At 36.8% G+C, this 17835-nt stretch overlaps 1 protein-coding gene across 3 annotated transcripts in view; it reads right to left on the minus strand.

Moving 5' to 3' along the window:
- PDZRN3 (PDZ domain containing ring finger 3) overlaps nt 1-17835 on the minus strand; it is a 276234-nt gene that overhangs the window by 16476 nt on the left and 241923 nt on the right. For all 3 annotated transcript variants that reach the window (XM_012543574.3, XM_023498126.2, XM_003762367.4), the window contains 2 exons: nt 12195-12442; nt 8025-8112 (listed from right to left, as the gene is read on the minus strand). In XM_012543574.3, the coding sequence (XP_012399028.2) occupies nt 8025-8112; nt 12195-12442 (336 nt within the window). The remainder of the gene's footprint in view (nt 1-8024; nt 8113-12194; nt 12443-17835) is intronic.

Genomic DNA, 17835 nt, shown 5'->3' on the forward strand with positions numbered 1-17835 from the left:
CTGGGGAGGTTCTCTTTAGCAAGGGGGTTTCAAACTTTGTTGGAAATAGCATAGAAGGGATTTTTGATCAGTCACGGGTAGACGATTTTGTCTTGGACATCCTTTCCAACTCAGATTTTGTGTTTTTAAATATTCCTATTCCTTCTAGCTTTATGATTTTGTAATGAAGAGCAGTATCTCTGAGCCCAGTGTAAATTTAAAATCCTTACAACCCATTGATCCTCATTAATTTCCAACTTAATTCCAGTTTGAACCTAAGAAGTTTTTTTTTTTTTAATTAAACACGGACTATGGTGATCTGGGTATAGCAGTATAAGCATACTCACAAAATATTTGTTCATCAAGATATGATTTTTAAAAAGACTATTAATCAAGCTGGTATGAATAATTTATTGGTAACACCTGTATGGCAGCCTCTCATAACCCCAGTGCTTTGCTAAGTTGTCAAGACTATAAGTTTTTTTTTTTTAATGCCCTTTCAGGTTAAATTTAAATCATTCTACTCATTAGCATAAGTTTTTAAGAGCAATATACAAGAAAAATACACCAACAAACACATGCTAGTTGATCAAACATTGGACTTGGGAGTCAGGACAAAAGAAGTTCAAATTCTGATTTAGACACTTAACAACTGTGTGACATTGGGATAAATTACTTGGTCTCAGTTTCCCCAACTGTAAACAGCATCTATCTCCCAAGCTTGTTAGGTGGATCAAATGAGATTGTATTTGTGAAATCATTTAGCACAGTGGGTAGAGCTTGATAAGTGCTTAATAAATGCTTCTTTCCTACAAATGAAACACTTTTGTTTGTGTCTGACTGTGACACAATTTTGGGATTTTCTTGGCAAATAAACTGAAATGATTTGCCATTTCCTTTTCTAGCTTGTTTTACAGATGAGGAAACCAGGGCAAACAGGGTTAAGTGACTTACTCAAGGTTACACAGTTAGGCAGTGTCTGAAACCAGATTTAAAAAAAAAATTAATAGCATTTTATTTTCCCAAATATACGCAAAGATAGTTTTCAATATTCACTTTTGCAAAACTTTATGTTCCAAATTTTCTCCCTCTCTCTCCCTCTCCCCAAGAGATCAAGCAATCCAATATAAGTTAAATATGTACAATTTTCTAATCATATTTCCATATTTGTCATGTTGTGTAAAAAATCAGATCAAATGGGGAAAAAGCATAAGAAAGGAAAAAAAAAACAAGTAAACAAATAACAACAAAAAGGTGAAAATTCTATGCTTTGATCCACATTCAGATTTCATTGTTGAAAAGAGCCAACTCCATCACAGTTACTCATCCCATACTCTTATGGTTACTGTGTATAATGTTTTCTTGATTCTGCTCAGTTCACTTAGCATCAGTTCATGTAAGTCTTTCCAGGCTTTTCTGAAATCAGCCTGCTCATTATTTCTTACAGAACAATATCTATTCATATATCACAATTTATTCAGCCATTTCCCAACTGAGAGACATCCAACTCAATTTCCAGTTCTTTCCTACTACAAAAAGGGTTGCTGTGAAGTCAGATTTGAACTGAGGAAGATAAGTCTTCCTAACTCCAGGCCAGGCACTCTATCCATTGTGCCATCTGGCTGGTCCCTACATAAATGAAACCAGCTACATAGAAGTAAAGTTATTAAAATATTTAAAAAAAATTCAAAGATCCCTCATTATGAACTACTTCTCTAGAAACTCACCTGAAGCTTTTAGCATATTACACTAATAATAAAATAGACCCCATGTCTATTGCTAGGTAGGTAAAATAATGACCTGAGTGCAAAGAGACAGCTTTCAGCGTGTATGTCTGTGATATATTTAGAATAAACAGCACAAACTTATTAAGTTCCCACCACAATGGACAGATGTGGAGGATACACAGAAGAATAAGACATAGTCTATGCCCTCAAAGGCAGTTAGGAAGAGTAGTGAATACAATTCCAGGCCTAGAATCAGGAAGACATCTTCAAATCTGGTCTCTGATGCTTCCTAGTTCTGTGACAAATCACTTAACCCTCCTTACTTCAGTTTCTTTATGTATTAAGTGAAAGGGAGAGGAAAAGGGCAAATCATTCTAGTATCTCTGCCAAGAAAACCTTAAATAGGGTCACAAGGAGTCGGATACGACTGAGAAACCGAACAATAATGTTTTCAAAAGATTTAAAATGTCGCTGGCATAATGGATACAGCCCCTTCTGGAGATATATATGGTGTAAAAGAAAGTGCAATGGTCTTGGAATCAAGAGAAATCTGGGTTCAAATATTATGTAATTCAGATACTTGCCAATTGTGTATGAATGAAAAAAGAATATATTAACTACTTACTATTTGCCCCAAATTGTACTAAGTATTGGGGATTTCAAGAGAACTAGTGAATTACTCCTTGCTTACAGGAATTCAGAGCTTAACCCAGGGGAGATGACACAAAGAAGGCAGTTAAGGAGCAGGGCAGATAGCAAGACCCAGAAAGATCCAAGAATGGTGCAGCAGGGCTTTTGCTTAAGTCACTCCCTGAAAATCAGGCATGATTGGTGAGAATTGTCTTCTTTCATGAAAACATTAACAATTCTTTTTCTCTGCTTGGTTATTTTAAAAACTTTTAATGCTATCAGCACATAACCACAGATGAAGGCTGCTTAATGGACATATAATGTTATATATGATTGATGGAGCTCCTGGGAAATTAAAACATTAAAAAACCCCATATTTTACTACTATTCTTCTCCCCATTTCCTTTAGTTGCTGAAAACAAGATTTAGGGCGGGTGGTTAGTACCTGAATCTTTACAGATGATTAGTTGGTAGATCGACCACTGGGTATAATCCTGATGCTGCATAATTGGATTTGACACTATTCTAAATATGTTCATTTTGGATATTTTAGAATAAGGATATATTTTCTCAGTGCATCATGCTTAAAAATATTCCAATAAATATGCAGAGGAAAAAAATTGTGCCATCCACCTTTTCTATTCAGTATAATATATCTAATGCTGATCCAGGGTGAGGAGGTGGGTGGAGGAGATGTGTGGCAATGGGTTTACTGTTTAGAATTTGGGGAAAGCTGAGCTGTATAAATTCTTCTACTTTGTCATCTTGTCCACCCCTTAGAATTTCCCATTTGTCCAAGTGATTCCAATGAGTCTAAGTACTCAGCAAAAGGTGAGTAGGTGAGCTAAAAGTGCAGATGACATCATAGGATCACAGAATTACAGAGTTAGAACCGGAACAGACTTTGGAGATAATTTAATCCAATCTCTTACAGATGAGTAATATGAAGCAGAAATTAACCATTTTCTTCCATATGAATGATTTCACCCCAAACTAGAGGTAAGTGACTTGACTTCCCTAGACCTTAGAGAGAATTTCATCTTACTGCTCTGAGGGTCAGCTTACAGCCTTAGATCTATGATTTTAGTGTAGGTAACTTTCCCATGAAGAAACTCCTACCAATACAGATCAGCAACTGTTCTCTGCAGTTGTCTGGATCCCCAAGAAGTCAAGAAATTTTTTCAGGAACATACAATTATTGTGTACCATATGTGAGACTGAAACTTAGCTCTCCCTAACTCTAAGGCTAGAAGTCTCTGGTTTCTCTTCCTCTTTATTGTCATCACACCACCATCCTACCACCACTATCCCCATCATCATGTATTTTATTTTATCTATGATCACACAGAATACCTGGCAAGGCAATTCCTTCTACCAAAAAACTATTTCTCCCTGTCTCATCCTTCCATTGAGGTTCAAATGGAAATTTTGATATGTTCCTGCCCTGCAATTCCTTCACATTTAATGTTCAATACCGGATTGTACAAGTGAATAACAACAATAAAACCTACTTTTTGTTGTTGAATCAAAACAGTAAGTGGAAACTTTAGCTTCTATAGGTTCACTGTTGATCATTCAATTAACTTTATGTGCCAAGCATGATGCTAAGTATTGGAGATAAGAAGAAAAACAGTCCCTGCCTTAAAGAAGCTCAGTCTATTGAGGAAGACAGTACCCACACCACTATGCAGACAAGACGTACACAGGATAAATTCATGGGTGTCATCTCACAGGGAGGACATGGAACAAGGAGGACTTGAAAGTATCCTCAATCCAAGATGAGCAGCAATGGAATGCTATGTACTTCATCCCATTCTCAAGACTCTGATTCTCCAGTCAGAGGTCTGTCTGCACTTTGAAAGCTTTATATTTAGTGCAGCTTGAAGATTACAAGTATTTTAGCTGGAGAGTCATTCTTAATTTTTATGAATTAGTTTTATGTCCTATATGTTCAGTTCCAGAATAGCATATTGGTTTAGTTCTCTAGGATATTTTGAGGTTGTTATTATTTATTCTTATTTCCTCATTATTAACTCTTCTTTCTCTCACTACTCCCATCAGATATTGACAAAGAGCTTTAAAGTTTGCCTATGACTTTATATACATGATTTCATTTGAGCTTCACAACTCTGTGAACTAAGAAAAATAAATGTGTAAGAGAAAACCGAGGCAGAGAGAAATTAGCCTATGGGCACTGAGTTGCCAGAGCAATCCAGGGCTTCACAATTGGTCCACTAGGCCAGGCTGCTGACCTAAAATGGAATCTACAAACTAACCTGAACCACCGGTCTGTTCCTTCTTGAGAAGATTAAGGACTCTGAGGAACAGATTCAGTTTGGCTTTATATTTTGCTTACTAACAATAACCAGCATTATGTAAATGCTTTACAGAACTGGCATGATGTAAAGTGCCTTACAAATATTACCTCATTAGGTTCTCTCAATGGCCCTGGGCAGTATTATCTATTATCATCCAGGTTTTATAGTTGAAGAAACTGAGGTAGAGAGAAAAAAAAAGCTCAGGGACAACAGCATCACAATTACTAAGAATCTGAGGTCACTTTCGAATCCAGGTCTTCCTGATCCCAAGTTCAAGGATTCCATCCACTTTGCTACATTGTATCTCTCAGTTGATGGATGTCTAGTAATTAAATAGCAAAAGCACAAAGCAATCTTTACTGCCTGAAGGAGAGTTAGATAAGTCTTTTTAAAAATGAGATGTCGAAAACACACCAATTGATACAACCAATTTTTTTAAAACACCAAATTATAATATTCTTGGGTATCATATTCTCTCTCTCCTGAAAATAATCCTTTAAGAGGAAAGTGGTTGGACAAGCAACACACTAAGTAATTATCAAACAGAAACTGTTGCACGTTGCATGTAATTGACAGTAAATGTAACTAACGCACAATCTTGCTGGCTTTAAGTAGATGCCAATCGAAATAACACTAGCTGAAGATTTACAAGACTCTTCTTTTTAATTTTAACTAAGCCAGTGATTAGGCTAGTCTGGGCCATATTCGTTTTAGGAAGGGAGCCTCAATTAAGTTCAAAGCATGTTTTATAAACAGTGCATTTCCCCGGATCCAGTCACCAGCCACGCCCTCTGCTCTCCCCATGCCCTCCATCCCAAATAAACGCAACCAGTGGTGGCTTTGGGTTGGAATCCATTTCTCCGGGGACAATCCAAATGCTAGTATCCAGGTGAACGTGAGTGGGTAAGAATACTGCTCCCTACCGTTAATCTCAGTCTCCTCCAACACTGGAACAAACATCGTCAGTCTTTTTAGAACTACCCCAAGAACAGCAGTTTCCAACCATTCGGGTACCTTTTTATTACTGAACTGATCCCCTTTTGCTACCAAGTAATTCTTCTCATTCCTAAGTACTAATGCTTTAGCTCAGGCCGCCTGATGACCAACTCTGAAGTAAGACAAAATGTTAACCATTTCCAACTGGCTGACTTCTGAGAGGCACAGAAGCAATCAATCTGCTTTAACTTTTTAAAAAAAAGTATTCTCTAAAATTCTCTTTAAAAAAGTCTTCTTGACTACATACTTAATAGGAAACCAACTTTTACTAGAAAGTAAACAAAAATCATTATGGGAATCATTCATGGTCATTAAGAGTGGTTAGAAATAGTTGCAAAAGCATTGACTGGATTTGGTTTCAAATCCCACTGTGATGGTTCCTTACCATCTGTGTGACTTTGGATAACCTCTGGACTTCACTTTCCTCATCTTAAAAATAGAATATTTGGACTAGATGACCCCTGATGTTCCTTCTAGCTCTATGATATATGTGTGTGTATATATATATATATATATATATATATATATGCATATATATGTGTATATACAATATACACGTGTGTATACATACATATATATATTTACATATATATATGTGTATATATATACACACATATATAATTCATATATCTACCGGAAACCTTTATCTGTGACTATCAAATTCACAAGGGCATGCCACAGTGAGAACACAGGTTCACTGTGAGAATATCTGACCAGTGGAGAGCAAGCTTCTAGTTGGGAAGCTCTGGGTCTTCTCTCTGACATAATTAGCTCTGGCCAAGTCTCTTATCTCCTTAGTGCCTCAGGCAACTTTCTAAGACTAAATGTTAGAGTGCAGATCAGGTTTGACAGAGGATTTCCTCTGCAGGAGTTCCTGTTATCTATGAAAGCTTCCTGTAAGCTAAGGTGAGCTGAGGTGCCTACTCAGAAAGAATACCTGGTTAAAATATGAAACTCAGATGTCACAATATGCCATCTTTCCACCCAAAACCTTGGTCCCTCTGGGGATAGCAGTCTTTCAACATTCAAGTAGCTCACACCCTGCTTTTCTTTGGGTATATGTTATATCTTCTGCCTCAGAAGAAAGTCATTAGTCTAGAAACAGTAATTGCAAGATGACATTTCTATTAGTCAACAAGAGATGTGGGGATCACATAGGTCAGGTTTCTAGACACAGTCTCCTATAATTTGTCTTGTGCAGAGTGGGTAATGATGATTTAAGGGGAGAGGAAGGGAGAAAAGGAGAGAGAGGGGGGGGGAAGAGAGGAAAGGAAGGAAAGGGAGGGAGGGAGGGAGAGGGGAAGGAGAGAAGATATGAATGGTAGAAAACTTTTTAAGTCACCAAAACTTGTAATTTCATTCTCTACAAAATGTCTTGTCCTCTCACCATCTTTCACTGGGACTAATGTAAGAGTTTCCCATTGGTCTTTCTACCTCAAGTCTCTCTCCACTTTGCTACTGTCATCCTTTATCTTAAAGGGGTTCAAAATGACATCACTCTTTTGGGGGTCAAGGCACAATGTATCTGCCTGTGGTTGCTCTGCCCAACAGGATGATGTGCTCCACCACATCAGGCATAAACAGTCCATATAAGTCCATATAAGCTCCATTTTAATTCTTCCTGCCATCCATAATTGCCAAAGCACACATCTACTTCAAATCCTTACTCCATTGGCTTTTTACCTCATTAGGATCAGTTATAAACTTCTTTGTTTGACATCCAAAGCTTTTAAAAACATGGCTTTTTTTTTTTTTAGCTCTCCAGAGATCTTATATTTTCTCCACATACTTATTGGTCCAGCCATATTAGCCTGGGGGATACTCTGTTCAAGGGTGATGCTTCAACTCTGCACATTTGTGCAGAGGAATACAATGTTCTCACTTTCCCCCTCCACCTTTGAGAATCCAAAGATTGCCTCAAGATACACTCCAGTACCACAGTTTTCAAAGAAGGTTGCTCCTTCTCTCATTCCTTTTCAACTACTAATGCCTTCCCTTTTAAAGCTATCTTACACTTATTCTTTTGATGTTTTCTATGTAGCTATGTCTTTATATACATGTTCTCTCTTCAAATGTAAGCTCCTTGAGGGTGGGGATCATTTTTACCTTTTTATTGTATCCCCAGTGCTTAGTCCATAGAGAGGTTAATAAACACATATTAGCTTGCTTGCTTGCTTGAATTATATAACAAACAACAAAATCTTACCTTTTACAATTGCTTTGTTCAAGCTTTTGTTTCTGGTTTATATTTTTTCTTTTAGGGGAGGAAAAGCAAATTGCACAAGTTGAATGGCACATGCAATATTTTCCTTCAATTAAATGGCTCACATGTACATACTGGACATGTTGGATGAGAAAAGGACATTGGTCATACCTCCAGTTCTAACTCATCTCTGTCCATCTCCTGATGGATGCTTCCCATGTAGTCATTTGGATCATAGTATTCATGAGCAGATGAATGCCTAAGAAGATGAAACAAGATTTAGGTTGTTTCAAGCATCATTTTCATTAATCCTCCCCATGTGTCATGGCAAAGACATGATAGGGCACTGTGATCACTTCTCTGCAAATGGAAATGTGAGGGTTGTTTTTTTTTTCTTCTTCCTTTTGGCGGCACAGTATATATATATATATATATATATTTCATGGATGTTTGATGGGAAAGGAAGTATTTTCTATTATGGAGTCCTGAAATATTTGGGGGACATGAGGTTGCTTAGTAATTAGGAAGCTATACTTGGACTTCTGGGAAGATATATTTCAAAGGAGGAAGGGCTATGAAACAGGAGAGCAGCTCCAGCTGACTGCTTGGCCCAAGGCAAGTGCTCAAGATTAAAGTTCTCTTCTCTTCTCAGGTTCACTGCCTTTCTCTGGGCTAGACACCATAATGTAGCCATCACTAAAACACTGCTAAAGTCTTAGAAAAACAGGAGCCTCCCTTCAGTGAAGGAAATTTGGACCATCAGATCATGAATTTAGAGGAAGACGAGACTCTGAAAAGTCATGAGAATGAGGAAATTGAGACCCAAGAAATAAAATGTCTGTGCAAACTCACAAAGGAAGTGAAGAGGCAGAGCCAGGAGTGAAAGCCAAGTTCCAGTATCCCATGCTGTCTCTCTGCATACAGAGTGACTCATAAAACCCATCCTTTAAGCTTGTAACACTGTCCAATGAGATCTGGAAGAGTTCAGGGTCATGGAGACAGGGAGCTTAGGAGTGTGAAGGTGTAAGTAGCAAGTATTTTAACCTCTTCCACTGCCAGCTGGGATGGCATTCTTTCTCAATTAGCTTTGGCTCCTCCAGGTAGGAGGGCACCTGTTTTCAGAATCCTGCCAAGGCATGGGGGAGGATGCTTATATGGATGCAGACGGCTCCCATTATACTGACTGGCTGGCTGAGGATCTTTAGTACTCCCAGATTAATGTTGTAATTGGTTAGTTCTCATCTTGCCTCCCAAGCACTTACATTGGAAACAACAAGCCAGAAGTGAATAGCATTTTAAACAAGCAACGGCTTTCAATTTTCTGGCCTTACTGGGCAAACCAACTACTCGTACTTATGGGGCTTTTAGCAGTGAGGATGGTGCTGTCCAGCCATCAGCTTAATGGTCTCCATTAAATCCCAGAACCCTCCATGGTAACCAACATGATATATTGGTTTCTGACCTTACAACTGAGAATCTGGATCATTTTGACCTCTGAGGCTGTTTGGCTATTTCTAAATCCTCTGGGAGATTAGAGGATGGGGGTCAGACTCAATGTAAAAGTAACTTTTCTTGGAGGAAAGAAGGCATTCACTTTCAAGGATCCTCTCATTGTCAGCTCAGTGGCCAAGTGCCTAAGAATACTTATTATCAACAATGAGGAACAAGACCATTTAGCAAATGGGTAAATTATTCTGGACCCCAAAAGGCTCACAACACTGGGGTCAGACCACTTAGTTTCAGAAGATGAGGAGTTTTCCCATGTGTCAAATGGTAGTGAACTTGCAAACAAGTATGGCAATAGAGATCAGTATTTCTCTGGAATGTTATATAGGAAGAATCTCTTTTGTGCTCAGGTATGAAAGCACATGCAGGCCAATAAACTAACATTCAATTTTTGTCTGTAGTGAGCCTCTGAGAGGAACTTTGCAATGGCTAGAGAGCAGACTCATTATCAGATATATAATGGCTTATGTGGCTCTGGGCAATTAATTTATTTAGCCTCTCTGTGTGCCTCAGGCAACTAAGATTATAATCTGCAAAGCAGGGCTGATATGCTTTAAAAGAGACCTTCTTTGTCTGGAGTTTTCTAATTTCCCCATTACTCCTTACCCTTCTCTCTTAAAAATTTTTTTTTGACATTCATTTTTTTTTTTTTAAATCTTGAGTTTCAAATTCTTTCCCTCATTCTCACCTCTTTCCCATCTACTGAGATGGCAAGCAATTTGATATCAATTATACATGTGAAGTCACACAAAATATATTTCCCATATTAACCAAATTGGAAAAAAAAAGAAGTAGCAGGAAATCTAAAGAAAGTGAAAAAAATCTGTTTCAATCTGCATTCAGAGTTCATCAATCCTTTTTTTGGAATTGTTTTAGGTCATTGTCTCGATCAGAGTAGCTAAGTCTTTCCCAGTTCATCATCCTTACACTATTGCTGGTATTGTAGACAATGTTCTCCTAGTTTTGCTACCCTCATTTGCAAATATCAGTTCATGTAAGTCTTCCCAGATTTTTCTGAAACTGTTCTGCTAGTCAGTTCTTATGGTACAAAAGCACTGCATGACAGTCATATACCACCGGACCATTTTCCAACTGATGGATGTCCCCTCATTTCTAATTCTTTACCATTACAAGAGTTACTGTAAATTTTTTGTATGTCTTTTTTTCTTTTATCTGTTTGGGATATAAATTTAGTAGTAATGTTGATGGCTCCAAGGTATGCTTGGCTTTTTTGGGCATAGTTCCAAACTGTTCTCCAGAATGACTGAATTAGTGCACTATGTCCCTGCTTTTTGTTTTTTGTTTTGTTTGTTTTCTGTTTTTTGTTTTTTTTTTTTTTTTTTTTTTTTTGGTGAGGCAATTGGGGTTAAGTGACTTGCCCAGGGTCACACAGCTAGGAAGTGTTCAGTGTCTGATGCCAGATTTGAACTCAGGTCCTCCTGACTTCAGGATTGGTGCTCTATCTACTGCACCATCTAGCTGCCCATTTGTTTTTCTGCAACACACCAGAATTTTTAATTTTCCTTTTCTGTTATGTTAGCCAATATGACTAGCATGAGGTGGTACCTCAAAGTATCTTGAATTTCCATTTCTGTGATCAGTAGTAATTAAGAGCATTTTTCAAGTGATTATTTTTAACTCTGATTTCTTCTTCTAAAACTGCCTGTTCTTATCCTTTGACCATTTATCAGCTGGGGAATTGTTCTTATTTTTTATAAATTTGGCTCATTTCCCTAAATATTTGAAAAATGAGACTTTATCAGAGAAACCTTGTATAAATTGGTCCATTTTGTGTTTTCTTCTTTCTAATTTAGATTGCATTGGTTGTGCAAAAATTTTAATTTCATGTAATCAAAACCATCCGGTTTTACTTCCTGTATCCTTTCTACTTCTTGTTTGGGTTATGAATTTTTGCCTAATGACCTATAAATTTTTTCATGCACCTCTAATTTACTCATGATATCACTCTTTAGTTTTAAATCACTCATTCGTCTTGGCTTTATCTTGATAAATGGTATTGAGATGTTGGTCTGTGTCTAGTTTCTGCCAAACTACTTTGCAGCTTTCCCAGCAATTTTTGTTAAATGGTGAGCTCTTATCCTCAAAGCTTGAATCTTTGGGTCTATCAAACACTAGATTAGTATGATTATTTACTATTGAGTATTATCTACTTAGTCTATAGCACTGATCCACTACTGTGGTCCAAGGTGCTTCTTCCAAATCATGGTATCTTTGTAGGCCTCATGTGTAAAAGTTGGTCCTTGGACTAGATGGTCTTTGGACCTCTGCAAAAAGAGCAGGTGGGCAGGGTTAAGTGTCATTCATCAATGTATAGTAACCAAATATTTGAGTTATTAGCACATGGGGCTCCCATGTAGGTAAGATGGATGCAAATGGGGTCAAAAGAAAGAAAATCTATTATCTCCAGGCTCTTTTTTATACTCCATGTGCATATGTCTTTAAACAAATAAAGATCATTTCTCTGAGTTGTAACTACAAAATCCTCAAATTATCATTTGGAGTGATTAAATTTTATTCTGAAGCTTCTTTGACAACATTTGTAAGTAATTTTGCTCCTAGAATATAATGTGAGTAACTCCGCTTCAGGGTTATAATAAAGTAATTAATATGTGGGAACAGAATGGAACAGTTCAGAGCAGGCTACAATTTATTGCCTCCATAAACAATAAAGTTAAACAGAGGCAACTCAAAGGAGAATTACAAGAAGCATTAATTTTTTTTCCACATGGAAGGAAAAAATAATGCTGTAATGATTTGATGATGTAATAAATATAACAAGTCACATTTTTAGTAATTTATTGTTTCATTACTTACTCTTCAGGCAAGAGATATGGATCCAATACCGGTGGGGTGGGGGATGCCATCTTAGTCAGTGCCATGATATGCTCAAAGGTGATGTCAGTTTGGGTGCCCATATCCACCAGCTGGGAGTCTAGTGAAGGAGTAAACATCTTTGTTCGAGGGGTCCGTCTTAAGACCTGGACAACAATGGGTTCTTTGGCTGTCTTGAAAGCTTCCACAGCTTGATCATGGGTTGCTTTGGATAAATCCTTCCCATTCACCTGTTAAAACAGTTAAGAAAACAAAATCGGACTTTAAACCAATGATGAAATCCTTGTAGATTTTATTTCTCGTTCATTTTTTTTTTACAAGTGTGATGAAAATAAAGGAAAAAAACCATAAAAATGGCTTTTAATCTTATCCATTTCAGTTTTCTACAATATCACTGACAGTCATTATCTTTGGGCTAGCAGTTGAATAAGTAGACCCCAATGATTCAAAGGCAGGCAGCAGAAGGGGTAGGATTTGAACCCAAGTTTATTACTGTTTCCATTGACCCATGATATTGATGCTAGGTAACAAGAGAGTTAAAGATGGGGAAATATGGATGCAAAATCTGAATTAGGATAATAAAATACTCTTTTACTCTAAAATAAATCACTTCATTTTCATAAGCTTAACTTTTCTCTTTCCCTCATCCCTCATGGCCAATCTTTTTTTAATTTCATTTGTATAATACCTTTTCCATCCAGCTCTTTCTTTCCATCCACGTGACTCTAGCTCTCATCATCTCTCATTTGACTTACTGTAACAGTTTCCTAACTGGTCTCTCTCTCAAATCTCCCCCCTCCCCATTGTATGCTCCAAACATCTGCCAAATATTCCTACAACACAGATCTGAGCTCAAATTCCCTATTGTCTGGAGGATACAATTAAAAACTCCTCTGTTTGATATTTAAAACCCTTCACAATCTGATTCTAATTAGTTTCTAGTATCATTATACATGACTCCTTTTCACATCATCTCTATCCCAGTTAAAGTAGGTGACATTATTACTTATACGTGTTCATTCATCTCCCATTTCCAGGTCTTTGTACAGGCTGTCCCTCATGCCTCAATGCACTCCCCTCTCATCCCTACCTCCCAGAATGCTTAGTTTCTTTTAATGTAAAGCTCAAGTGCCTACACTAACCCATTCCTGATCCCCTCAGCTGCTAGTTTCTACATTTGAAACACAACTACCTTGAATTTACCTTTTAGTATGTTTTAGTATTTTTTATATGTTTGTAAACATATAAACAAAGAGAACACAAAGTAATGGAAAAGAGGGCAGCACGGTATTAGTAAAAGATATGTGGAAAGGTCCTGCTGCATGGAATTAAGTTTAATTTTCCTTGTTATGTGGGACCATTATTTTTCTGGTAAAATATTGTTTTGAATCACTGGATACTATAGTTGTCAGAGTTGGAGATAAGGAAAGGACAATGCAGAAGTGCACTATATATGTGAGCTTGCTGAAGCACATTCCAAATGAAGAATTATGTAAAAGAAGCAGGGCAAAGGAGTCATCTGATAAAGAGATGATTGGAAAGCATGATGGGATATTGGTCATGGAGCAAGAGAAATATAATATATGGATAGTTGATCTGTTCCATCAGCATCCATGCAATTCATGAAAAGAAAACCTAAGGATGGATTCCAAATCATGGCCAAGAGTGATGCAGGGTGGGAAAGTATGGATAGAGAGTGATCTGCATGGGTGGATGGTTGAATTACAAGTATCATCATAAATAAGACCATACTTCCATATATGTATTGAAATTTAATTATAAACTAGGGATTTTGATCCTCATGACAACCCTATGGACTTAAGTAACACAATGCTATGTCCCCACGTCATAGCCAAGAAAACACTGGCTTATAGGTTACATTATTTACCCAAAGTCACATAGCTAGACAATTATAAAATCGGGAATTGAATTGAATTCTTCTGATATCTCCTCCAAGACATTTTGTCAAACTGTATAGTATTAAATTATGTCCCAAGAAATGGTATTTTGGTTTTTGGCAATAAATTGGAAACTAGTGATGTAGTGATCATTATACCATACAACCAATTCCTTGTCATGAATTTCTTTAGCTTTCTTAATTCTCTTGGATGAACAACATGTTCCCTGAGAGTCTGAAGAATATTTGTGCTAGCTGAAGGAGTTTTGGGCTGAGTCTTTCAGATTATTATAATTTATAAGCTCATTCTTCATATTAATGCATTTGGTGGATGCTATTTGGCACACTTTTTATTTATAATAACTTTCCTTTACTTAAAAGGCTTGCAAGTTGTTTGAGCTGTCCTTATGAATAAGATGCAGAAAGCTTCCTTCTGTTTCTACTTGTCCAAGCAGAACATGGACATTGATTCTTGCAGCTGTTTTTCTACTTTCTCTTAAATACATCAGCTCAGGGCCTATTGGGACAAGGAGAACTCTGAATTGGCAACTTTGCACAAATGCCTTGTAAATAACAGTTGGGTTGAAGAATTGATGATGGGCTCTTTCCCTTTAATGAAGCCTTAACTAAATTACAACAGCCGAGTAAGTATTAATGATTTGCATTCAATCCATTTAAGTAATTTACTTTCACTGGTGATGGCTTTGGGCAAAAGAGGCTGTGGGCCACAAATTGCTGAATGTACCAGTAAGTAAGCTCAAGGCTCAATCACAGAAATCTGTCCATCCAAAGTCACAGGCAACATGACTGTTTTAATATGGTGACTTGCCCAAATTTGCCACCTCAAGTCACTGAGTAAATGATCTTAAGGGACCATCAGGAGCCCACAATGACATGTAGTTCATACGTGGGCATCTCAGAGCTGTGGAATATGGAGGAATGAGGGCAAGACACAGAGCAGGGGTGGTGGGACTGGCTTATCTGAAGTGTGAAACAATAGAAAGACAAAAATTAGCTAGCAGATCTGGGTTCAAATCCTGATGTTGTCTCATTACTCTAGTGATCTTAATTCTGACTTCTTTGCATCAATTTCTCCTTTTGTAAATTAAGGTACTTGGATCAGAAGGATTCTAAAGTGCTTTCTAAGATCTCTGATCCATAATCCTCTGATCTATGAGGTAGCTAGGATGGGGGAGTGGATAGAATACTGGCTCTGGAGACTGAAAGATCTGACTTCAAAACTGAGTTTAGGCATTTTATAGCTTTGTGACTCTGGGAAAGTCATATAATCTCTGTTCTGTAAAATGGGAATAATAATAATAGCACCTCTCAGAGTTTTTGTGAAAACCAAATGAGATAATATTTTTAAAACACTTGGCACACAGAAAATATTAATTATTATTATTACTTTGTAAGGAACAGGAAAAGGTGATATAAGGGAGAGACTCTGTTAGGAACAAGGAAAAGAGAGATGGGAAAGAGATGGAGACTGGAGAAGGAAAAATGAGAAACGAGGTGGGTATGGGAGCTGGACAGTAGGATGAGAAGACAATGTCAGGGAATTCCCATAAGGGATAATGATCCACCTTGCATAATCTGCAGTTCAGCCTTAATTTGATAACACAAAAGCAAATTAATGTTATATTTCACACAATTCAAACAGCTTTTGTCCTATTTAAATTTAGAATTTTGGAAAATGATGCAAAACTAAGTATATTGTATGAACACAAATCCAGAAGTCTGGATGACTTTCATTATCTGTATTTAAGTATTTACTGAGCACTCTTTACTAGACATTTCACATAGCAGAAGAGTGCATCTCAAAAACAATTTCTGTCCTACCACCTAAAGTTAGCAGAGATCTTCTTTAAGTTTTCCAAAAATCCTTTGCAGAAAAAAATCCTTGTTTTTCCACTCCCTCTTTTTACTTATCCTATGTTCATTTGCATTCATATAGAGTAATTTTGTTACTACTTTGCTCAGTTATACATATAGTTTTTAAAAAGTTGTATGAGCCTCCTTAATATTCTTTGAACATCAGAATGTTTGTGCTTATTAATGACAATTCTGTTCACAAGAAGAAAATTTTTATTAAAAAAATTTATCAATGGCTTATTATATACCCTGAATTCTCTTGGTACCACATGACAGAAAGCCTAATATAATTAATCAAGAAATATTTATTAAACATTTGCTATGTTTCAAACACTGTGCTAAGAACTAGGGATTCAAAGAAAGGCAAAAACAGTCAATGTCTTCATGCAGGTCCCTCTCAAATGAAACCAGAGAATCTGGGTTCAAATCCTGACTAATAAATTGCCAGACCATCTGAGTATTAGTGATTTCAGCTGTAGAATGGCAATAATAATAATATGTTTCACTAGTCAGTCACTTAATCAATAATCAATAAACATTTATTAAATGCCTACTCTGTACCAGTCACTAATCCTTCCAGCAGAGCTGGAACAAAGTGGTCTGGAATCTTTAAAATGCTATCCAAATGTGGGCAACTCTCATTATTTTTATTATTATTATTATTCTCATTTGTTTTTGTTTTTTTGCTCATGACTTCAGTCCTGAAATTCTTGTAGTATGCTTGAATAAGTGGAATAAGATTTGTGTCCAGCCCTTAATAATGGTGGAAGGTGGTGAAATCACTGGGCCACTTCCAAATGAGTCTCAAGTTTCTGGGCTTACAGGGGAGGGAAATTAATACCTATCATGCCTGTGTTATTGTATTATTTATTTAATAATAATTTATTATTATTTAGTAGGGAACAAACACTTGTTAAAATTCTTTTGCCAATTTTAATGTGCTACATAAATGCCATCTTTTATTATTATTATTATTATTTAATAACAGTCTTCTTCCCATGTCACATCTTCTTTATATTTACAGTTCACCTCTGCCTTAGACATAAAATTCATACTCAGTTGATGTATGACAAAAATCACTCTGAACAAGTTCACATCTATCATTATCAATGTCTGATCCATCTACTTAATCGGATTAACAAAGTGCTGATTTGTCAAAGTCCCATTTTGATTAGCAGTGTTCCTTTGATCAAGCCATTTTCTATATCAAATTGAGCCCAGCTGCTGCTTCCCTGAGTTACAGCTTGCAAACCCACAGTAGAACCATTCAGCATGAGTTTAAACAGTGCAATGAAAGACATGCATGAAAGACCTGGCAGGAGAAATTGTAAGCTGGAGAGCATTTCATGATGGCGCAGAACACCATCATGAAGACTTGGCAAACCATTCAACTGTTCTCTGAGCCATTTGATTATGAGAAACAAGTAAGACCCCTTTAAATCACTTTAGCGTGTGTATTTTCCCACGGCATTGAGACAACATAGAGGGTAGCAACCACTCTACTGAAGACTTAGAGGAAAACCGTAAGGTAAACTCCAAAATGTTGTGGGATGGCACACACCAAAACCATGCAATGTCATTCATCAACCATATGGATCAATCCATGGGCAACACAGTACAGGATTTCAATTATAAAGCTAAATGAAAATAATTTTGTTCAATTCATAAATAGTAAGGCCCTACTATGTGCCAGCATTAATAGAGAAGGAAACAATTTTCTTTTTTTTTTTTTTGAGAATGTTTCTAGAGCCTTGTAACCTTTCTTGTGTCCTTCACTGAATAATAAAACATAAAGCTGGAAGGAGCTAAGCATTTAATTTTTATAAATTAGGATATCTCTTGTTTTTACAT

Source organism: Sarcophilus harrisii, chromosome 1 (assembly GCF_902635505.1).
Source record: "Sarcophilus harrisii chromosome 1, mSarHar1.11, whole genome shotgun sequence".
Taxonomy (NCBI): domain Eukaryota; kingdom Metazoa; phylum Chordata; class Mammalia; order Dasyuromorphia; family Dasyuridae; genus Sarcophilus; species Sarcophilus harrisii.